This window comes from Ptiloglossa arizonensis, chromosome 11 (assembly GCF_051014685.1).
Source record: "Ptiloglossa arizonensis isolate GNS036 chromosome 11, iyPtiAriz1_principal, whole genome shotgun sequence".
Taxonomy (NCBI): Eukaryota; Metazoa; Arthropoda; class Insecta; order Hymenoptera; family Colletidae; genus Ptiloglossa; species Ptiloglossa arizonensis.
This window is the reverse complement of record NC_135058.1, coordinates 3137322-3162575: the sequence shown is the minus strand read 5'-3', so window position 1 is coordinate 3162575 and position 25254 is coordinate 3137322. Positions and strand designations below refer to the sequence as shown.

The window sequence follows — 25254 nt, the reverse complement described above, 5'->3', positions numbered from 1 at the left end:
TAAATGTTCGTCGTATCTTTCACGAATAAATCGAACAATCTTATTCGGTGAATTGAAATTCGTTTTGAACTTAAAAATCCAGGTATATTTTTTTAAATCATTTCTACATATTTGAATCGATAAGAGGATAGAGATAAGATAAAGGAACTTATTTTTTGCAATATCATCGAATAATTGGAACAAATGAAATTTCGATAATATAGAATTGTACTTGCTTTTTTTTTATAAATAAATAGAGATATTATTAGCGCAAGAATGATTTTAGTAAAAAAATGATCATCTTGCCTGTTAGCAATTTGTCCAACGTTCTTGGTCGGGTTTCAGACACCTTGTTGCTTGCATGGTCGAGGTACGATACGTCTTGAACGTTACACCTCATCGTCCTCGTTAGTTTTTAAAAAAAGCGCGACCCCGTGTTGGGTACGAAGACTTCGTTTATATCTCAAGGATGAGTGATTTTCGAGAGAAACGAACGCGTAACGAGGTATCGTGTCTAACGAGATGCTCTATTTACGTATCAATGACAATGATAGTTTTCGTACTCTATAATCTCATTCAGAGATGAGCAACGTTTCGTGCGAATAATAGACGGCCAATGAAAACATTGTATAGTCATTTTATTAAGATAAACATTTCACTTTGTTCGACGTGAAATGTAATTTCGTTTTCTAATTTCGATAGTAAATTTTCTCGAACAATTAAAAGTTCTTCATTTTCCATTCGTTGCTCGAAATTTTTATTTAGACGAAAGATTTTTATGCACGCGTGTTACGTTATCTTGAAAATTGTTTAGAACTCGAGGAAATTTTCCGAGTAAATTTTTAAGAGTTTTCGATGGTAATTTATTCTTAGTCAAATTGCTGTACATTCTTATTTGGTACTGATTTTGAGGGTCCCCCAATATGACGTGCTCACTTTATTTTAATCGGCGCAATAAAAACGTTATAATAACAATTATATGGAGATGTAAGATCGTCGTACTCGTCGCGACATCTTACAAGATCATAATTAGTTATAACATATGCGTGTTATTTATATTTGTGTATCTGTGTGGATGAGTCACCTACTGTACAACATTGTGCCCAAACAGTCTTGCACAAACCATCAATCAGAAAGTACCAATACATAGTGTTATAGATTACAATCGCAATACAGGTAGACTATCCTCTGACAATTAATACGTCACAAAAATCTAAATACAACAAGGAACAGTGTTTAAATATGATTTCATAATTTTCTTACCGATCTAAATCCAACAAGGAACAGTGTTTAAATACATTTCATAATTTTCTTACCGATCTAAATCCAACAAGGAACAGTGTTTAAATATGATTTCATAATTTTCTTACCGATGCACATTCACTATTCTCCGTCACAAGCCCTAAGAATTTCGTTCGTAAAAGTTCCTTTTATCTTCAATAGTTTTACACATAATACGATACGAAATCTTGGAGGGTAGTTTCACTCCTTGAACTTCTTTAGCACAGGTACGAAAAATACCTGCCCCTTATTTCTGGTTTGCCTCGCAAACGTATAAACTTTTACACCGATCATTCTGAGTGAAAAATGGGGAATAAATTCATTTCGTAAAAAATCTTAATGTTTTGGGAAATTGACTATAACCCTTAAATAGGCAAGTTCGTATCGGTAATGTAAAATTTCAAACTGTTTTTTTATTTCGATCACTAATGAATACCACTTTTTCATGATCTTCGTCCGGTGTATTAAATTGGTTCAAATTTAATTTGAAACACATCTAATATTGCACATCAGACTGCATTATACGTACAATGTACTCTAGCGGGGGGGGGGGGGGGGGGCTTCATTAGACCCACGCGTCTACTTAAGGGTTAAAGATCATCTCCGCGCGTGTTCGTTCGACCGACTTAACGAATCTCGTTACAAATTACCGCCTGTATTTACATTTATCTCACCGTTACGGTGTCGCATCCTAAGTGCATTAATTACTCTTATTCCCGACGGTTGAGTTTTCTTCGAAACGTCGTTTCCTCGTCGCGATTGGGAAAAAGGAAAGAAAAAAAAAAGAAAGGAAAATACGGTTTTTCTACCTCGATCGAGGGACCTTGGATGACTCGTTTTATCGAGCATCCGGTTGACCTTATTCGATAATCACGAGGAAGGAGGAACCGCGCAGAAATTTCTGTACCTTCTCGAGGACGAATCGCGACATTTCGGTGCGATGTTTAATTGTGAAAGTTTGTTCGTAATTTCAGTGAGATTTCGGTGTCACGTTACAACATTGAGACAAATTTACAAATTAAGAGCGCACGTACGCGCCAATATCCTTGAAGAGATTAAATGGCTCACGAGCGGCGTCGATCGGCTCGTATTCGTACGAATCTGAGGCAAGGATCTGGGTGTCACGATAATCGTGTCGAGAGGTCGAATCGGGTTATCAATGGCGCGACGTTCGCGAATCTCGCTGCGTCCATCGTTTGCGTAGGGTTTGACTACAAGGCACGATAATGGTCCTTTTATCGTTTAATAATTAGCCCCGTATACACGCAGAACGCCAGATGGGAATCACGTGAATCCGTTATTCGAGAAATTTCTCGAGCCGATGATGAATGGCGGCGTCGATGCGATCTGTCAGTCAGCTTGGCGGGATACGAGATAACGCGATTTTCGACGCAACGTTATCGTTACGTTCGACACATTCGTACCACGTAATACGCGTGTAAACGATTTTAAGGAGAAGGACACGCGTAATCGCGCGAAAGCTTATCGTCGATATTTCTGAAACATCGATGTAATCTTGCAACAACGCCCGTTCCCCTAGGGAATGTTTATTTTTTATCTTACACGAGGTACGAGATCGCGATTCTATCGTCGAACGATCGGAACGTGCACAATATTTCATTTTCTTTCGACTTTCGTGCTTTAATTCGATTTCGAGTCGCGTTCGATAGAACGACGGTCGATGTAACGCTTCTGTGAGAGGTATAGCGAACGAGTATCGTAAAGTTTCAAAGATCGAAGCAGTAAGGATAATTTTCTCGGTACTGGGTTTTGAAGTACGTTGTTTTAAGTACAGCGAAGGTGTGCACGAAACTTAAAATGAAATTTCGTACCTCGGACCTTGCATGAAAATATCGATTGAGAATAATTATATTATTCCATTTAACAGAATATTCAATCGTTGCTCTGTTAATCGTAATATTTGTATTTGATTTTATTTATATTTACCGTGCAGATTTCCGACATTTGTGCTTTTGCACCGTAGTAATTGTTTACCGTTGCTTTTAATTAATTCGAAGCGTTTCGTTTATCCACGAGAAATGTTAATAAACTCGCACGTTTGTTTTGCATTTTTCGATTTTATCCAATATTTTAATCTTCGTTACACGAATATATCTTTCGGTTTACTTTTCGTTCGAAGGCTTCCTATATATTTATATGTACATACGGTAAGTTTAATCTTCTCGGTGTACGTTACGTCGATAATTTGTTATTAGTTAATTGTTCGTCGAAGGTGTTCGTCTTTCGTTTCTTCCAGTTTGTCGAACTTCTAGCGTTCGTCTCGTCTAAGTTAATTAATACTTATAATGTACAACGTACCGTAAGTGTCGATAAATACATTTTAAATAATCCGTAGTGCGCGTATTACTTTTGAACAATGTTCCATTTTTATTCGTAAGATCGACAGTTGTCCACGTAATTATTATTTTAAATTACTTTACTGTTCGTCGAATATTTTAAACATTGTAAAGAAAGGGATGTATTCAATTTATTGCAGCGTTTCTTTTAACGCGAATCTTATCTGAACGCATTCGACGTGAAAGATGCATCTTTTTAAACAGTAGAATCACAGTGATTCCATTGTGAAAGGGTAGATTCTTACACGCGAGCTCGTAAAAACAGATATTACTTACTTGGGAATAAGAATATCATGATAAACCGAGGAGCTAACTTTTACATGTACATTGTAATCTTGACGTTTGACATTAGTTACATAAAAACCAAGAAAATACAGATATGCTGCATTCCCTCGACTTCTAAGAGAAGAGGCGCAAATATTCACTCAACACAGTGATTTTTAATCACCGCTCCGTGAAGTCACACGTCTCACCTAATGATTCGTTCAGTTTTTATTTCTCACAGTCTTTAATATTGCTTCTATAATTATTTACGATTAACAGCTACACCTGGCTCGTTATTTTCAAACTGCGTCGTGAGTTTCGAAAAATGAAAAATCTTCTTTTAAATTGCACCTCGAGCTTGGGATTCACCGACTCGACGCGTAAGATTTCTAACTTTTACAAATCTTTCGATTTCGTAATTTCAACAATAACGTAACGCGATACGTTGCTTCGAGGGGAACTGTAATTAATTTCTATTGTAAATATTCGTTTCTACAATCAATATTTCTCGTTTATTTCGTACATGATAAATATAGAATTCTTAAAGAACTTGCGTAACGCAGTATGTACGCAAATATTAATTAAATGAAATAATGATCTCGTATCGTTTCAAAGAAATGCGAGAAGCGGTGCATCACGTTGTCGGGAAAGAATACCACACCGTTGTTTGAATCTTTTTCCAAGAAATCTACACTTTAAGAGAGATTTTGAGATCTCTGAAAAAAAAAGAGTAAAATTTACGTATTGTAACCGACCTGAAGTATCGTAAAGATTTTCCAGCATTAAAACATGATTCTTTTTTTCTTTTTAATTATTTTTCGTATTCTTCTGCTTATAAACAATACACATTTCGTAGTGGAAGCTTCGTGTCAACTTGTTCATAGCTATTACCGGTATATTGAATTTTGAAATAATTCGTTCACGAATTATCGCACCGATAACGATTTGGTTATATTATCGAACATCGTATCTATTAACAATTATCGCTGTTTCAGCGGCGATTTCGTATAATTATTAATACGAATGCGAAAGACGCCGAGGGGTTTGTATTATCTAGCCGACATTTTTTTTTTCTGCAACGCATCCCATTGATCATTAGTGCACATTAAAGAGAAACAAAGGAATCGCTCGTGATACGAGCGAGTTTATAATGCCCGTTCGTATTCGTCGTCGTATCGATGAGCTCTTTTGAACTCGGTCGGCCAGGGACAAACCTATCGCGGCTTATGTAATTTTTTTTTTCGCAATACGTAGAAGTCAATTATCGGAGCTGACGCGGCGACGAGACCACGACCGAAGAGGTCAGTGCTACTCGCTGATTCGATTTGCCAGTTTCTGCATCGATTTATCGGAACGTATCCTCGAATACGAGTACTTTCATATCCTGGAACGATTTTTCCTTTTATCGCGAACGAGAAACCGAGTCAACCGGTCTATTCGTGCCAATTCTCATCCTTGTGTTATTAATAATAATTTATTAACAGCGCTAACAGTAATCACCTTTTCTACTTAATTTTTAAAATACTTAAACTGTTATCGACAAAATATGAATACTCGAAAAATTGCTCGTGGTACTCCAGTGACCCCGATGAGACGATTAATTGTTCAGTGGACTCGTTACCTTTCCTGTTCAATTTTTAAATTCTTCAACTGTTATCGAAGCCCATAGATTCTCGGAAAAATTACTCGTCGTACGTCATTAACGCCAATGAGACGATCAGCTCTTTAGTAGATTGCGTGGGTTGAATGTCTATACTTCGTAAAGCAACTTTCAGGAACTCCAGGACGATGCAGTAGCTCCTGCTTTTAAGAAATTACTTTACACTTTACTTTGTCTCGCATGGACGAAAATTGAGTCATCCCTGCAATTGTTTCACGAGAGTGATCTCTACGCAGAGTCGAATTACGTGGGACGGAAATTTAAATATTACATTTATCGTTATATTCCCGTGAGAGAATCGTTGACGAATAGGTACGATTTTCTCGATGTAGACTCTTCAAAAATGTGCGAGTATAATTAAAAATACTCCGAACGAGCTCGTGCTTGGATTCGTTCTTATCGAGAAAACTTTGGCAATTCTTTGGTAATACTCGCACGAAGATACAATGGAAAGTATTAAAATTTTAATTTTCATTAACAGATGATTCGTTCGGTTTTTTTTTAGAAGAAAGTTACTCGCACTCGATAGAGGGGAAAATCATCGTCTTTCTCTCCTTTGACACGCAAATTTACATACATACAGTCAACCACCACCGTTTGAACATGCAACAATTGGAAAATGTAAACGTTAGCGGAGAAAACACGCGAGACACTGAATACGCTCACAGTGACTTAAAAAAATTCATTCAATAGAAAGAACAAGTCCTCCGCCAGAACCTCTCATTATACGAACACAGTTGTTGACACTGAATACACTTTTTGTTCCAAGTTCGTCGTACTTGCCAACTTATTACACATTCATCCTTAACACCGTTTCAATTTTCTTCTAACCGGTTACGCCGATATTAACGAATAAACGACCATTTTTGATGGAGGAAGAAAAATTGTTACAGAATAATAAAAATCGTATCGTCGATCTCCGATCGAGGTGGATGCTTTTCATTCTCGATTTTTCTATTTCGATATCAGTGGATTACTAGAAATACAAAAAGTTATCGTAAGAAAGAACGGTAGAAGTAACGATTCAAAATTGAGGTACACTTTATTATCATTGGAATCGATGACACGGGAAATTGTCGATATATCTCGACAATAATACACTCCAATGGAATAGAATACCGTAATTACTTTTCGTATTCGTAAGTCTCTCACGTTCTTACTTGCTGAAAAATACAGACAATAGAAACAAAAATAAAAAGTAGGTCGTTCGAGTTCTTGTAACGCGGTCAACGAATGCACTTCGATGCACCACTCGATTCAGATTCCAGTAACGGTGTTCAAATTACTTTTAATTTAAATTCGAGCGTTTAGAATTGCAAAATTGTTCCATCGGTATCGTTACAAATTTTCGAGAACACGGACACTTTTATCGAACCATTTTTCTCTCGATTTTGGAAAGCGTTTAGGAAAAGAACATTTCTTAAATCGGATTCCGAATTTTTTGTTCCTTTTTTCTTTCGGGACGCGGTTTCTTTCAATTACGAGGAAATCTCGTAAATAAGACTGCCTCGATAGAACGGCTAGATCATGCGCGAACGATACGTTTAACAACATGTTTTTAATAAAAGAAGTGGGGCAAGGGGAGGCGCGGGGGGCACGCGCCGCGTTTCGCTATATATCATTCGATTGTAATGCGCGCGGGTGTGCGCGTACTCTTTGAGCTCTCGCGGTCGTCGATAACGGGTAATTAAAATGTTTTCAATCGTTCCGTTCGTTTTTTGACGCTCTACAATACCACCGTCCCCGGATTGTTTACGTTCTTCGCCCGTAAGCGAGACGAATAATCTTTTTCAAACGTCTGACCCCTGGCGCGTTGCGAAACAGTCGCGTTCACCGAGCTAGTCGACTCTCGTGTACGTGCTTTTTACATGTAAACGAATCGAAACCAACCCAGATTCGATAGATACGAACCGTGGCAAAACGTCGAGCACAACACCGAGCGGAATTCGAATTTAAAAAAAAACATAGGTTTCGCGCGACTTGCTATCCGCGAACTCGAAATATCGACAGAATATCTTCCACTTACGATCGCGATCGTAAAAGGAACAATTACACGACGAAACACCGTTGTTCAGCTTCGTTCTTCGGCATTGTTCGTCGTCTTTGCGCAACCAACAATTTTACACCCGTTGGCGAATGTTTGAAATTTACGCGTCGATTGTTCCGATTTGGAGACTGTTAAACCGGAAGAAAGTTTATTACATCGATCGAATTCATTCGGAGGAAATACTACGAGATATATAAACGAGTCACGTTTTCATAAACTTCCTGTTCACGTACAATACAATCCACTCGGGAGTTTTCGGAGCGTTAGAAAGGTGTTTATCTAAATTCTACTTGTTTCCTCCCCGTAATGGAACGATTCTTCGATGCATCGTTATAATAATTCTCGCGACGTAAATATCGCTTAATAAAAGTTTTTAAATAACCGAGCTTTGAAACCTTGACCTTGCGTAACTACTTGAGAATTGAGGTTAACGTTTGAAAGACAATAAGCTTGTTGTTAGATGCATTACTTACTGGAATTTTGTCCAGAGATTCAGTGGGACGATGATTGGAACGTTTCAAGTAAAATACACCGAGATTCTGTAATTCACTATACGTATGTGAAAGGGAATTCAATTTTCCGAATTTCTTCCTAACGTTGTTCTCATTTTTGACGATTTAATTACATTGAACGGTATAGTATATACATACGTACGTTTTGTGCTTCGTTATAGTACACGTGCCAGCAAATAGCTGTTTCGAAATATATATTAGGAAAGTATGCGCGTCACGCGTCCGAGAAGAACGACGCTGGGATCCAGAGGCCGCTGACTTCCTGCTCGCACGGAAAAAGAATCGATGGACCCAAGCGGCATTCATCTCGGTCGCCAACAGTATCTATCGTTCGCGGTACAAGTTTCGTAACAGCAATTCGGAAGTTACGCGACGTAGATACTATTAACGTGCGTGTTGATTTCCCGACACGCGAGCCGCATGTGCCCTCTCAAAATTTCGTAAAATAATTAACATTCTGCAACGAAACGAACCGTCTATCGATTCTTCTCGGAATCCGGACTTTCCGGTAGCACCTAGGGTGGGGATGACCCAGAATATACGTACACATGCGTACTTTTTTACACTTTTGTAATTAATTTTTCAAAGTCCCTTTTCAAAGAGTATGCATACATGTATAAGTTATATAAAATATATATAATATTATACATAGTATATACACATACAGAATGCATGTGTATATTTATATATATATAATACTACTATAAATATATTATATACACATGTACACACTCTTTGAGAACCTATCTCGAAAAATGAATTACGGAAATATAAAAATTACAAAATATGCACTATGTGTATTGGAACGATTCGGGGTCGAGTGTTGGAGAACAATCGAATCCTTTCGAATCCGTACCAGGTGGCAGTGTCGAAACCGTACCTCGGTCCCGCTTGTTTACAAACAACCGTGTGTGTCTTTAAAAATCAATACTCCCGACCTTACGTGGAAAATAGACCGTCTTAACAGGATATAGTCGCAACCGGAGCCCGATATCGTCCGACGTTGCGAAACGTCTTGTTTCTTTCTCAATTAAGATACATCAGATCCACCCTCAGATGGTTGTGTCTACACGAGGAGACATTAATAATTATCTCATTAGCGATTGCTGGCTGGACGCTTGCGTCAATCAGCGATCGGGGCGTGTTTTCACGCGTTCGGAAATAAAGGAGGCCGCGTCGCGAGCAAACAAACGAAGTCTCGGGGGATAACGGGCAATTAACAAGGGGCGGGGAGAAATGTCGCGTATGCCAACAATCCGTTATCGGTCTCCTAAGCCGGAGTTTATGCACTTCCGATTGCGGCCAACGCGAATTGTTGCCGCTCCTCGTCCCTGTTTTTCCTTCCGATCGATTTTCTAACGAGAGCTCGCGCCAACGCCGGTAATCGCTCGCGTAATCTTCTCTTTATTGGAACAAATCGATCCTCACCGATCCTGTCTGCCGCGAGGAGAGCCATTAAACCGGCTATTTCCCAATCAAGTGCCATTTTACGTTTTATTTTATCGACGAGTTCGTGCGCGAGAAGACGGTCGGTTTCCCCAACGAAGGGTTTAACTCGTCCAAGTGTTCAAATCGATATCCGAAACAATCGTAACCTTCTTGAAATTATTTTAAACGTTTCTCATCAGAGTCTGCTACTCGACATTGTCGATATACCAGACCGTTCAATAAGTTTTGTGGTTCTTTTCATTGTAAAAGAAATACTATGACACTTCAACTTCGAACAACTGTAAATATACTAGGTTGTTCGATAAATTTTGTTGTTTTTTTTCCCATTGTAAGGAAATACTGTGGCACTCCAACTTTGAACAATTGTAAATATACGAACGAGTCGACGGATCTACGTGAAACTTCACATATGTTCATCAAACGGTAGTACCATTTTTAGAAGAATAAAACGACGAATCTAATAGTTCTGTTTCTTATCGAACGACAAAACTTATCGAGCAACCTATTAGGAGTACGCGTATACGTATTGAATAAATGTATAATGAATATTTTGAAACATATAACGATAAATGTATAATAATAAAATATTCTTTTTAATGAAAAGTCAAAGGAAAAGGATAATAAAAAAAACCAATACAGGATGCAAGTACGAGTTGGTTGAATTTTAGTGAAGTGAGGCGACAGGTTGGAGTTTGGCAAATATGGTCGACCCAATTCCAATCGTGTTCCGATATAAATAAAAATAATACGCGTATAAACGGATCAAATTCATTTAGACGCGCTTTAGATTATTGCAGAAAGAAGACGTTCGTGGCTCGGTTTAAAAAAAAGTCAAGGTGACTTTGATATTGTATCAGTGTCAGCGTTCAGACGATCCTTGTTACCGCACTTTGTCGTTGACCGATGACACGGATATTTTTTATTAAATTTCGTCGGAAATTATCCCAGATTCGTGACAACAGTTACGCGATTCACCCTCTACTTTATACGTATACGTTACGTGTTCTGTTTGCGACTTGGTGTGACCCTGCACGACCTTGAACATTGTTTCGTTCGTATATCGTCGAACTCGTCCTTGTTAATTTAACGAAATATCGATAAAAAATGGAACCGTTGAAAGTGTCGAACTGACCTTGAATTGACCTGTAAAAAAAAAAAGAAAAACAAAAACAAAAGTATTTTCGTCTCGAGAGTTTTCTCCGCCGTTATTTCCTAAAATTAATTGTTTATCTCGTCTAGGATTTGAACAGCGCATCCAGAAATGGAAGCTTTAAATTTTAATCGATAATATCTCAAGAACGAGGCTTTCGATTCGGTAATGGTAAACGAATTATCGATTTCTCTTTGTTCGGGGAAGTTGCATGTCCCATCGTTTCGATACGATCTCTATTGTTCCTCGATTTTGAGAATAGCTCGGACACATAGTTCAGCCACAACTTCGGTGATTTTTCCCAGTCGATCTCGATAAAATAAGAAAATTGCACGCTTTATTTTCACGTACATATATCGTTGCGCTGTTCCTGGAACTGTAACGATTAACGTGCAAACCCGTTCGACGATCAGCATCGACGCATATCGTCATCGATTTAACATTTGCCAAGTTATTTGTTACGTACGATCGACGCGCGGTCATTTGTAGCAATTGAACGAATATCTACGACTTAAGATACGATAAAAATAGAAGTGCACTCCGGGCAGTGGATGCATTAAAATACAAAGGAACGATAACGACAATATAAACACGTTTTGCAATGTTTAGTGTTCCGGAGAGGGAGAAAATGTGGATGATACTTTTTCATTAATTAAAAGATAGCTCGTATTGAAGAAGAAAAGTGTCTCAAGAGTGAAATACGTTGCTTAACAATCTTCGTGTACGTTGAAACACTGTGGAATCGAATTTTCGAGTTCTTTCTCCGCGAGTCTACGATGAATCGTGAAAAAATAGAAATCGACCATCTCCGAACGAAGTTCAAATTGATAAATTTCTTAAACGCTTCGAACTTCGAAAAAAAAAAAACGCGTCTAAGAAAATTTTTCACGTAAAAATAAATCGAAACGATGATGGACGAAATTTTTTCCTACGAAGTTTCGTTTCGAAGAAAATCGATTTTGGAACTATGCACACTGCGCGCGCACACCTTTTAAATCGCAACATTACCTCAAACATCTACGCGTACCTAACGCGTTTAGTTCAATATCCAAACTTAACCGTAACAAAATAGTATCTTCGATTATAAATTATTCTTTCCACAAACTACGTACAAACGTGACGAACAGTGAGGTAGATTCAATTTTCAGTAAAAACATTCGCGCGCCCCGAAAAATGTCAAATTCGATTTCCTCGAAAACGAAGTCTCGTGAAAAGAAAATTTACTCCACCTTTTCGATTCATTTTTCCGCGTAGAATCATTCTCCGATCGGTTGCACCGGTTCGTTGCGATGCATTCTTTTCTCCATAGGTGTATCAATTCGCGACAACCGAAGATGGTGCGCTTCGCATTCGTGGATTTGAACGATCCTTGTCTCTGTTGTCCAGGTTGTGGCTGTGCACGTCGAACCGACCACCTTCGACGCTTACTACAATGGATGTTGCAACGGAACCTTTTGGCCGCTGTTCCATTCAATGCCCGATAGAGCGACCTTCATCGCCGAGCATTGGCGCGCGTATTGCGTCGTCAACGAGGAATTCGCGGCGAAGACGGTAAGTTCGAGGGAATTTGATTAAAATTCCACGTGAATTCGATATCTAAGATCGAACGTTCCGTGTAGGTCGGTGCGCTGGAACAAATCCACAAGGAACAAGAAAATCAATCGAATGGCACCCCGTTAGTCTGGGTGCACGATTATCACTTGATGTTGGCCGCGAACTGGATTCGACAAGCCGCTGACGAGAAGGATCTTAAATTAAAATTAGGCTTCTTCCTTCACATCCCCTTCCCACCATGGGACATATTCAGACTGTTCCCGTGGGCCGACGAAATTCTTCAGGGAATGCTCGGTAAGTGCCACTCTCTTAAACTCCTGGCGCTTGGAGATATTTACGGGAGTCGAGTGCGGGCTAAATCAATTGACCGCTCAAGGACACCGATGGGTCAGCCCCGCTACAGCGCTCGTCACTTCGCTCGCGCGGTAACTCTGCTTCGTTGTTCGTTTCGACGACAAAACGTGCAAATCCACGGCTGCGTACCGTCCGTTTCCGAAATTTCCAGGTTGAATATAATTTTTTCGATAACGGCAACGGGAGAGGAAACGATAAAGTGGAATTGTAAATAACTAGTGACGAAGGGGAAATAGACGAAGGGACATTGCGACGGACACTTTTATTTTTATAAGTCCGAGTTTTATGTCTCTGATAGAAGTCAATGCAGGTGACGAGCCAAGCGATCTTGAACGGCTCACATTAATCGCGCGGTGAAGTATACGAAACATTTTACGATTTTCCTTGTTAATTGTCGCGATTGTCTCTCGTCTTTGAACCTAGCCCAGACCTACCCCGTTAATCGTCGCGGTTCAAAGTACACGGTACGAACTTCATTTCGTTAAAACAGTCGTCATGAAAAAAGGAACTATACGGCTCTATCCTACGTAACTGCGTTCACCGTTACGAAACTCTGAGCACCCAAATCCTTGGCCGAAAGACTACGAGAGAGAGAGAAGGGTTCTCCTCAATGGAGCAACTCGTTGGAGCTCTTCCAAGTCTCTTTTGTTAACTCTTTTGTTTGCGTGTAACGTAAACTCGATTGCCTTCGATGCGTTACATCCGTTCGTGAATCTCTGTGCCTCTGTTCGGTATCGTAAGATTATATTCTAGGGGATGTTTCTAACGAAAGTACAATTGCCCGTCAGGTTGCGACATGGTCGGTTTCCACATTCAGGATTACTGTCTGAACTTCGTGGACTGCTGCCAAAGGTGTCTCGGCTGCAGAGTCGACCGTAAGAACTTGTTGGTGGAGCATGGTGGAAGAACCGTGCGCGTGAGACCGCTCCCCATTGGCATTCCGTTCGACAGATTCGTCTCGCTGGCCGAGACTGCGAACAAAGTCATGTTGACCAACCAAAAGATCGTGTTGGGTGTCGATCGTCTCGATTACACGAAAGGTCTGGTTCACAGGCTGAAAGCTTTCGAGAGGCTGCTGGAGAAGCATCCGGAGCATCGTGAACAGGTAATCGCTTTGTTATTCGCGTACACGCTACGAGAAGATGATTCTTGTAACGCAAACATCTCGTTTGTTTGAGGACGTATTAACAAACTGTTCGAGTCGAAAATATTATATTTTGTTCGGAGGAAGATGTCGCGTAGAAGAGAGAGACGATTATTTTGTTCAAACGAGTCGAAGATACTTCAAGGTCGATTGAATCGTTTTTAGACGAAACTAGTGTTTTGTCTCCTAACGCAGACAGGAAGGACACGAGATAAGACGACATCGACTCGTACCGTATGCAGGAAAACATGCTTATCGTTACGGTTGAAAGACAGCGCAAACCCGCGGATAACGCGATGTCTCTATCTCCCAAGCAAAGAGGTAGCCAATCGAGCGTTGCAAATTGACCTTTGAACGTGTTTCGTTTTCAAATTTTCTGATAGTCGGTTGTACAGTGCGCTTTGATTCTACTCGTTGCGTCCTCTCTATTCTCGTTAAGGAAACACTACAGGATTCGATTAGAAAATAATCGAACTCGAGATGTCCTCGATACCTGTAGCTGGAGAAACAGTAGATTCTATTGGGTTGTTCGGAAAGTCGTTTCGTTTTCCAAAATGGAGAATATATAGTTTAATGAAATGTTTATACACTCTAAAAAAATCGTATTTCATTTTCACTAAAAAAAAAAAAAAACGAAATGACTTTCCGAACAACCTAATATAATATTCGCTTCTCGTTGAAACGTTCGTGTTGAACATTGGTCGTTCGAGAACAGTCCTCAACGAATCCTTGAACTTTGAAAGTACACACGATGAATCGGAGCGCGACAGATCGAGCGATCGATTGAGACTGATTTCTTCTAGGTCACCATGCTTCAAATTGCTGTACCGTCGAGAACCGACGTCCGCGAGTACCAAGATCTCAAGCTGGAGATGGATCAGTTGATCGGGCGCATAAACGGTCGGTTCACCACGCCCAATTGGTCACCGATTCGCTACATTTATGGCTGCGTGAGCCAGGACGAGCTAGCAGCGTTCTACAGGGACGCCGCCGTTGCTCTCGTCACACCGCTTAGGGATGGAATGAACTTGGTCGCGAAAGAGTTCGTCGCGTGTCAGATCAACAATCCACCGGGTGTCCTGATCGTCTCTCCGTTCGCTGGCGCGGTAGAGATGATGCACCAGGCCCTGATCTGCAATCCATACGAAATAGACGAGGCGGCGGAAGTTATACACAGGTACTTCGGAATGCTGATACTACAGGGTGTTGCAGAATTATAGGTACAAACTTGACTGGCTAGAAGAGTTCATGAAAGGGAACAGAAGAGTCTTAAGAAGGGATAACGAACCGTTTCGTAGATATTCGTTAAGATCTTGTCAGAGGTATCTCTTTGCAACGAAGACTCTTCTGTTTTCTAATATCTCGTCAGAGATACTTTTTTTAATTTCTAAGCTCATAGTATTATACATACTGCGCTGAACGATATTTCTTTATATTCTTAGCGTTACCGAAGAAACAGCAGCAAGGATATGTGCGCAAGCGACCATCGAAACGAATGGTCGATAGTTTGAACACCCTTTATATGTAATAGCTGATCCAGCTAGGTACTACTTTCCTGTAAAAAGGAAAGAATGGGTTATTCCTTTCGTGAATTGTACTACGGTCGGATCAAAATCAACTAAAGTGTAAATCAACGGTTACCCAAGATCGCTAAACGGTATCTCGTACTCTTTGGTTGATTCTTTTTGCGAGCACATGTTCTATATTTAACAGAGAGAGAGAGAGAGGAGTACTTTGGTAAAAGTAGAAGTTGAATTTGATCCGTCTACAGCCGTTTAAGTTTATACCTATGATTCTGGAACACCCTTTGTGTCATGGTTCCGCTCGATGTGTGTTGCAAGTACGTCGAGTACTGTTACAAGGGAAAATCGAAGTTTCAACGTTACACTTGTATATTTTAGGGCACTCACCATGCCAGAGGATGAGCGCACGCTGAGAATGAATCACCTGCGACGTCGCGAAAAGCAATACGACGTCAATTACTGGATGAAATCCTTCCTGCAAGTGATGGGATCGCTCGAGGAACACGATTCCGTGGGTGCCACGACCATGCAGCCCGTGACCATGGACGATTTCGACGATTACTTGAGCAAGTAGGTATTACCGGAGTTACCGGATGTGCATGACTGGGCCCGACCAGAGCATGTGCTTAAAACGGGAACCAACGATATACGAGTAAAGTTCCTTTAATTCTAATAGAGTATAAGTATCCTCCGCCGATTTTTACAAATTAATCGCACTTTACGCATACGTTATGGGCAAACTTTATCAATTGATGCTTACAAGGGTCGAAAAGACAATTGTCCGATACGACAATTAAGAATCTTACCGATCGAACGGATTATTGATCTCAGCATGAGTTTGGGTACATCGCAACGTGGGGTATATCAGTTACCACCTGATGCTTACAGTGGTGTCTGTCGATGACACGTCGAAAGACAATGATTTGGCTTGACGAAACGGTACACGCACGTTCATTTATATATTATTTCCTGTACATCCAATCCTAGCCGCGACAAAATTCTCTCCCAACGTGTGTCCAATGTAACGAGAATGAAGATACCTCGGGATTGTTGTTGGAACTCGTGGATAAACAAAATTATGGTGTCGTTCGCGCGCAGTTGGAAACGAAAAGACAATTGTTCTCCAGCCAGGCGAATGCTTATTTGGGAGACGGCGGGCCCGCGCTTGCGAATGCGACCCGACTCATGATGAAAGCCGGTTAACGTTGCAGTGATGCCACATGTCCCCTAGGTATATCGGCGATAACCATAAGTTGGCCCTGTTGCTGGATTACGATGGCACCCTAGCGCCAATCGCGACCCATCCAGACCTCGCCATTTTGCCTCCGGAGACGAAGAACGTCTTGCAGAGGTTGTCCAACCTGTCCGATGTGTACATAGCAATTATATCAGGCAGGAACGTGAACAACGTTAAGTCAATGGTCGGTATAGAAGGTATCACCTACGCTGGTAATCACGGATTGGAGATTCTGCATCCGGACGGCAGTAAATTCGTCCATCCGATGCCGGCTGAACTCGAAGGAAAGGTGGCGAACTTGATGCAAACCTTGCAAGAACAAGTGAGTATTGGTAACCTAGTCTCGTTGTTTAGATCCTCACGAGTCCGGGAGAATTTATTCTTGTTGTTAAACAGACCGTTAGAGGTTTTCAGGTATGTCCTTTTGGAACGTGACGTTTAGCGGCCGACAGTTGACATCGTCAGAGATCGGAGGACGATAATTGTGCAGTAGGAATGGGGAACTTCTCTGTTAGGAACCACAAGAGTTCTACACCGATCTCATCATCGGACATGTCGCATTGCACGTCCTTCTTTTTCTACTGCCTTCCATGTTACGACTTTAAAACGATAAACGCCCGACTATCGAGGATTTCACTCTCTGCTCTGTATAGTAAGCACCGAGAGGACAGTTCTTCTGCTTCCGAGCGAAATAAAGAAACTAGAAGGAACCCCATCCCTGCTGTACAGGATGATTCGAAAGTGGCATCACAATTGCAGATGCATTCTACACCTCAAAATTGAGTAAAATCCTAATAATATTGAGCAAGTTTCTTGCTTTCGAAATATACTCATTTTAAATTGTTTTATTGCTGCTGAGTAATAGACACAAACTCAATTGGTCGTTTTAAGTCACTTTCTTAGTTATCGATCGTTTTAGACACGATTTCTACGCGATCTCTACACTTTTTCTCGTCTATGTGTTAACGAAAACGTTAAATGCATCGCTCATTAATAAAATGTCCAAGTACACATCCAAAAGGGCATGGATACAAGCCTCGAATGTCTCATTGTACAGGTACGATGAGCTCTGTGAAGCAAATACGAGTGACTTGTTCCTATCGTTAGCAACACCTCTTGCGACTTAGGTTTTCATCTTCCATACTAAAGTATACTTCCACCTTTGCTCTATATTTGCTTTATCAGTTTGGCGTATTTTGTCAAATGTTTCACCGTTTTTGAGTCTACGATGCACGAATTCATTTATGATCTTCGTTGAACACAGCTCTGCAGGGATGGTGCTTGGGTAGAGAACAAAGGCGCTCTACTGACGTTCCATTACCGCGAGACGCCGATGGAACGTCGTCCGCAAATGGTCGAACAGGCAAAGAAGATCATCCAGGATGCAGGTTTCAAAGCCTGCGCAGCGCATTGTGCCATCGAGGCGAAGCCACCGGTGGAGTGGAACAAGGGTCGTGCATCCATCTACATTCTGCGTACAGCGTTCGGCTTGGACTGGAGCGAACGCATCAGAATTATCTACGCAGGTGACGACGTCACGGACGAAGACGCGATGAAGGTGCATAATCTAGGATTCTACTCGCCAAATTCTCGAGTTACGCGATTAATTCGAGTGAAAACTTTCCGCGCGTAAATAAGATGTATTGCAGGGAAAACGAAAGATCGAGCCCGAGATAAGAAAAACATGAACCACGAGCAATTTTTGCTTAGTCGCGGGTCTTGCGTCCAATCCGACACGATCTACTGCTCCTTCGAGGATTGATCTTTCTTCCAAAAATGTATACAGTACGCGATCATAGTTTCAAAAGTTAGAGAAAAATTAGATACTGTAATTTTATTCGAATACAGTAGTCCCTCGATAAAATTTCACGTTCGTCCCTCTGTAAAACGTGCCGAATTATCTCCACCGTTTGTTACGTTCCTCGGCTGGTTGAACTTCAAAGCGATATCGCACGTCGATCTGTCAGCTAATGAAAAGGAGACCGAACGTCACTGTATAGGGATAATTTTGAATTATGTGCAGAAAAAGTTTTTGAAAAACTATTTGTGTAGCTTATAAGGGAAAATGGTCCGAACGCGATCGTGTTTGGTCTCGTTTTCATCGCGAGAATCTCGTCGATCTATTAATAATACTCTCACGAAGACGCGATGGAACACGTTTTAACGAAAGCTTACATATTCACGGGTATAGTGTATTCAAGGACATGAATAGATCAATCGCGTAACTCGAGGACTCGTGTTTGTGTGTATTTCTGTTTTGTTTCTGTTTCGTGCTGATGGCTACGATCGTTTTATTCTAAACAGGCGCTGAAAGGAATGGCAGCCACTTTCCGCGTCGCGTCGTCGCATATAATTCGCACCTCGGCCGAACGACGTTTGCCAAGCACGGATTCGGTGCTGACGATGTTGAAGTGGGTGGAGAGGCATCTCAGCAAACGCAAACCACGCAACACCACCGAGATCCCGTCGAGATTCCGTCGTAACAGCGCCGGTATTACCATGGAGATGTCCTTCACGACAGGGAATACAACCCTGGAATCCTAGATGACGCTGCGAGCCAACGTTACCGTACCGACCGTGTACCTCGATGGATAACGCACGCGTGTCACAGGGCTTAACAGATGTACTCGTAGAGTAAGACCAAGTAAGCGAGAACGGGAGAATAGGAAGAGTGAAGAAGATGGGGAATCTCTGTCGCGTGTGGGCAGGTAACGTCGCGTAAATTGTATGTCCAAATGCAGATACGGTAGAAATATCATTATTCGACAACGTCGAGCGTCGCGTCGAACTCGTTTCTCCACGGAGGAACCGAGCCGAACGAATCGCTACTTACGCCCGAGAGCCATGATCTCCGTGTTCGATACGGATCATCCGATGTAATTAATATAGGAGCACAAGCCAAAGGAAGGGAGCCGATCATTTTGATCCGTAACCTGTATAAAAAAAAAAAAAAAAAACTTAAAAAAAAACTTAAAAAAAAAAACTAAAAACAAACCATTTTATCGACTGTTCGTACGTTTGATCGATGTATATCTTCTCCGGTAACCGGTTGCAAATGGCTTTAGCCCGAAGCAAAAGTAATGAATCGTTGAACGAAAACAAAACAAATAAAACAAAAAAAAACAAAAAAAAAGAAACAAAAAAAAAATAAATAAATAAAAGTAACGAGAAAAAAAAAAAAAAATTGTGTTACACGCGCGATATCGCAAAATCTCCGGTTACGAGCATCAAACGCGAGTATATGCATGTTTTCTTTTCCTTTTTTTTTTTGTAGCATCCTCCGTATAACTGTTACATTGTACGGTATATCGGGGCCGGACGACGCTTCCGACGAACGCATTTATCGGAAGCCATAGTACTTAGCTGTAGTTTTAGGTTCGCGTCGCTCAAAACAATGGAACACACTCGAATGTACCTACGTGTTTGCAGAAACAATCTGTCCGAAATTGTTTTCTATGAAGCTGTATATTTGTTACTAATTTCCGAGACAAGAAACAGATAATTAGTAATACGGTAACACGGTTCTACCATTAGCGCCAGCGGACGTGGATGACACTATCGTTGTATTCGAGATCGTAAGCACGCTGAAATTGTTCAAGTTGTTCGAGTTTTGTTTGTGCGTTCAGGCTCGTTTCTCTCTGCGCGCAATCGAATCGAAAATTGCAACCCGAGATCGATAACGCCGAGAGTTTTTTGACTCGTCGGAATGGAATCGCGGAAATCACTTTTTTTACAGAAACTATTTTTCGTTCTCTGTCGCGAGAAGAGACGTACAACTTTTTATAACGCCGCTGGAGTTCGCACGCTGTTGTATTTATATATTGTTCAACGATGTAACGAAAGCGGACCGAGAATAGCGCAGGTGATATATCATAATATATATCGATATGTATATTTTTTCGTTTAGAAGCGAACTTTCGAGTTCAGCGATTAGTCGATTTCTAGTTTTTCTTTTTTCTTTTTCCAATTATCCGATGACGATGGAACTGTCGTGTAGAGAGCAGTGCCAATTAGATCTTCGTTGGGGTCGTGAGTCATATTCACAATTTTAGATCTAGCGATAAGTGATTTTGGTAATGTACAGATTTGGCCGTACGCTTCGATTATTTCCGGTGTCCGCGAGCGCCACGCTGCGTGCGGCGAACGCCCATAGGCGTTCGAAGCGCACGATTAATGTACGCGACTGTTCGATTTCCGCACACGATGTTTGAGTCAGCTCGGCAAATCTCGCCACCGAAATGATCGACCGTGTACCGGTTTAACCGCGTATTTTTACGCATACACGAGTCCACGTGCGCGCGCAACATGTACACGATTAAATAACGACTCATCGCGCGCACGCATACACACACGCACACAAGTACAGACACACGTTATGTTAATCAAGAATTTATTATCCAGAGAAGCAAAATAAAACACGGACAAATTTTACACGTTTTCTAAGTAGAATAAGTCGCTTAAGGGTCCTTTATTCCGCGTCTCTGTCTCTTTTTTTTGTCGAAAGGGAGAGAGAGGGAGAGAAGGATCGTGGTAAAAACGAAATATGGAAAATCGAACGTTTTCAAATCGGTTGTGGTTCATATTTTTGGAAAACAAATTTCTCGATCGTTCCTTTTTATGATGCCCACCGAAGGAAGCAACGAGGAAGAAGAAGAACCTTTCAGCATCGATCGGTTCGATGTGTAGTAACGTGAGATTAACCAAAGAGGAAAACTTTTTTTTTTTTCTTTTTTAGCGAAGATCGCTGCAATGTGCCATGTTTGTTAGTCGCGCGCGTTATAGTTGACCAAAAAAAAAAAAAAAAAATAAAATAACGAACGTTTACCCTATCCGAGCGAGGATCTAGAAACCAAACGGAGAGCACGAAGATTTTTTCTTTTCCACATACCGAGAAACGACGATGAATTTTTCTACGAATCGTTCGCCCATCAGGGAATCGATGTACATAAAAAAAAAAAAACCACGTACACTTTCACGCCACGCGATTCAACTTTGTTGCGCGCCAAAGCGCGTCGAATCGCGTCAAAGCGCGTCTCGCGGATGAAAAATTAAAATAAAAAAAGAGGAGAAAAAAAATCGATCGCGGCAGATAGAAAACTATTCGAGAATCTTGTCCGATTTGTTATCCCTGTTATGTTTCTTTCGAGTTTTATTATAGCAGCCCGATTCGTTGCGTTTTCGAACGCATATAGCGCAATATAGAGTGATAGCGGATTTACCATGCTTCCAAGAACCAACGATTCATACGATAGCATACGATTGTAGCAATTGTAGCGTGATTTTCACCGTCTTTAAATTTGAGAAAGAAAAATTGATCGTACCGTGAAATATTGAAATATTTAACATAGTCGATCCGAGGAAAAAATCGTGTATCGCTCGCAAAAATTTTGTATCGGACGGACTGTCGCGTCAAATATATAGTACAAATCGATTGGAGATGATTCTTTTCGAAAAAATAGACAAAAAATGTAGAACGAGGGATTTCCGTACGAGGTTTCGTTTTTAAGATAACCGAGTTCGAAGATACGCGGGGCACGCGCGTGCTCGATCGAATCGAGTTAAGCGCGCGACGTGCTCCGCGCATTCAAAAAACCGCTTTTCTCGAAAAACGCGGGCTCGTACGAAAAAAATTCACTCCGCACTTTCGAATTAATTTTTCAAAAGGAATCGCTACGTTGCGCCTTGCACCGCGTATTTTGGATATCTATTGCAAAAGACTTGTAAATTCGTAAAGAAATGTTTCAAGACCAACGCACACCATGCTCGAAAATAAAATTCCTTTATTTTTTACACAATGCGAACGATCGTGTATGCCGAGTCCGGCTCGAACGTATCTGCGACTCACTCTATATCAAGTCCATGAACACACGTAAAACGCAAATACGCGTATCCAATTTATAGTTGTACGAGTGAAAGTTTATTGCGGTACATATACACGTATATTTTTATATGTAGAATCTGTAAAATTTAATACGAAGAAAGATATGACAAAAAACTGAAAAAAACGAGTCTCACGACTGATAACAAACACTTTTACTTAGTGACCTGTTTCTGTCCCGGATATCTGTTTCTACGACTGTACTTACGATTGCAGTAATATACATACATATATATACATCGTTACCACGAAGAAAATGAGAGGAGAAAAAAAAAGAAAAGAAAAACAGGTCGTAGCGATTGGAGACGTTTACGGATCTTTTATTTTTGTTTTTCTATACTCTTTAATGCCAAAAATAATATTATCTTTGTATGTTTCTTGTTGTTGTTGTTGATTAAACTTCGATTTTCTATTCGTGGTGCGAATTCACGAATTACGTTTAATTCCCATCGATTTTTCGTGTGTTTCTAATTTCCCTAGTTTTAGTAACATTCTTCCGATACCGTTTTCCCCTCTTTTTGCTTCTTCCTCCTTACTTCGACACGTTTCGTCTATCAATCGTAGACGTGGTCGATTAGAGCGTAAAATTTTTTGCAATGGAAACAAATGAAAAAAAAAATATATATATATATATATATATACATAGCAAAGAAAGTAACGATTTAAGTTTTAGCATAGTTGGTGTTTTCCGGTGGCTTGACCTGTGAAAAAAGCTCCGCCCTCCAAAATTCAATCTCGTATTTTCACCTCGGTATTTATTAGTCAATTATTATTATTATCGCTAGTCAATAAATAACAAGTGAGTTTATATAAAGCGCTTAAAAAATGAAATAAAAAGAAAAGTCGATGAAGAAATTAACGGACAAACGTGATTTAAAAAAAAAAAACCGATAAAAAACAACAAAAAAATATATATATATATATATGTGGAAAATCACACCGAAAACCGTGACCGTCGGGTGAGAAAAAAAAAAAGCTAATAATGAAACTATATCCGATGTCATATCTCTTTTTGAAAGTATGTAAACGTATGTGTGTATATAATATATATGTATAGACAACATGCATATGTATATGTATATGTACCTATGTACACGTATCCTATAATGTGCCTGTAGCGAAATCCCATGAAATGAAAAAACAAAAAATAATAATAATTAAACTAATCTATGTTTTGTAAGAGTACTTGGTTTTTACCTCGAATATACATTATATAAATAAATGATCGTATGTATATGTGTATACACACGCAGACAAGAACACACAGACACAGAACGCGCAAGATTTTTCAATCAAGTAAAAATGTAGAGGCTGTTCCCGTGGTTGTAAACGAGAATAAAAAAAAAAAATAAAATAAAATAAAATAAAAAAAACGGAAACAAAATTGCAGAAATAAACATCGTTTATAAACTGTGCGCAACTATTTCCTTCCTTCCATTTGATTTTCATGATTGCTCTTCCCCGGTGTACCCTCCCTTCGTCCTTTCCGTCTCCCAACCCCCTCTGTCTACGGGAACATCGAAATTGTAAAAATCGTAACGAGAAAAATTGGTTGACGCGCTACTCATTTGCAGCGAGTAATTGCAGTCGATGTTGCACATATTTGAAAATTTAATAAACAACGTGGACGCGAATGTTCGCGATCACGAGAGAACGTCCGAGTGAGTCAGAGACGAATTCTTTTGCGATTCTACAAATTTTTTTCCGATACATATTCTACGATATCTCGCGAAACTTTATTGCTCGTATTTTTCCCGGTGTAACCTTTGATTTCCAGCCTTATCGGGCTGCAATTAAAGCTGTTTTGAAGAAGATTGCGACGGGGGGAGGGTGGGTCGATACAACGAATCGAAGGGGTTATGGATAACGATAATTAAATCGGTTATCGTCAAGGACTAGATACCAAGACTAATATAATGGCTATGAAATTCGACGAATTTCTAATGCAATCTATTTCGTCGTGTATAAATAAATACCGGTTGGTAATAATTTCTGAAATTTATTTCCGAGTTTCATAATATTGAAATAATTACGATAATGTACGAAATGTGTCCATCGTTTTATATATGTATTATCATTATCGTTATCATTATTATTGTTATTATTATTATTATTGTTATTATTATTATTGTTATTATTATTTTTATCATTAACGTTATAAAAATTCAACGAGAGTCTTGGATAGATTGCCGTCGATGACCAGATCTGTATACACGGATGATAAAGTTCGTTAAAATTTGAATACGAATTTGTTTCCTCGAATAAAATTAATATTAATTGTAAATAATTTCGAAGCTTGTCTCTATGTTCCGCGATCGAAATATAAACGATGCATCATGGAAATTCAACGAGTCTTTGATTATTATCCAAAACTAAATACCATGGTGAACCAAATATGTAAAACACGGGGAATTTCTAACGTAACTGTATTGGATACAATTAGTGGTAATGGAAAATAATTTGTAAAAGCCCCTCCAAGTTGTCGTTAATAATCGAAATATTTACGTTATAAATTGTATGAAAATTCGATGAGAGTTTTCAGGTGGTTATCGTTGGATCGTAACAGACACGGTACAGTTTGATCGTAGAAAATACGACGTTATATTTCTATTTTTATCAAAATATGGTTTATTTCCAATTATCTCGTGACAATACATTCGCTCGAATACGTTTTGTTCACTTTGCGTGAAAATTAATATTAAGCTCGTTGCTCTTACCGAGCAAATATTTATTTAACGCTTCCTGTCGCTTAATTTGAGAAGAACGCCGTTATTAAACACGTTCATTTTGTAATTGTGTTTGCTTAATCTTAATTTCGAATTTACTCTTACTTAATCAATCAATTGTATGCCTTACAGAAGCAAT

At 39.9% G+C, this 25254-nt stretch overlaps 1 protein-coding gene across 1 annotated transcript in view; it reads left to right on the top strand.

Annotated features, from left to right (window-relative positions):
* The window catches only part of Tps1 (Trehalose-6-phosphate synthase 1), a 48005-nt gene extending 24201 nt beyond the window's left edge, over positions 1-23804 (top strand). The window contains exons 3-10 of the mRNA XM_076322902.1: positions 12086-12250; positions 12319-12547; positions 13396-13712; positions 14555-14928; positions 15653-15844; positions 16506-16833; positions 17776-18069; positions 18816-23804. Of these exons, the coding sequence (XP_076179017.1) occupies positions 12086-12250; positions 12319-12547; positions 13396-13712; positions 14555-14928; positions 15653-15844; positions 16506-16833; positions 17776-18069; positions 18816-19055 (2139 nt within the window). The 3' untranslated portion in view covers positions 19056-23804. The remainder of the gene's footprint in view (positions 1-12085; positions 12251-12318; positions 12548-13395; positions 13713-14554; positions 14929-15652; positions 15845-16505; positions 16834-17775; positions 18070-18815) is intronic.
* The last annotated feature ends 1450 nt before the right edge of the window (positions 23805-25254 follow it).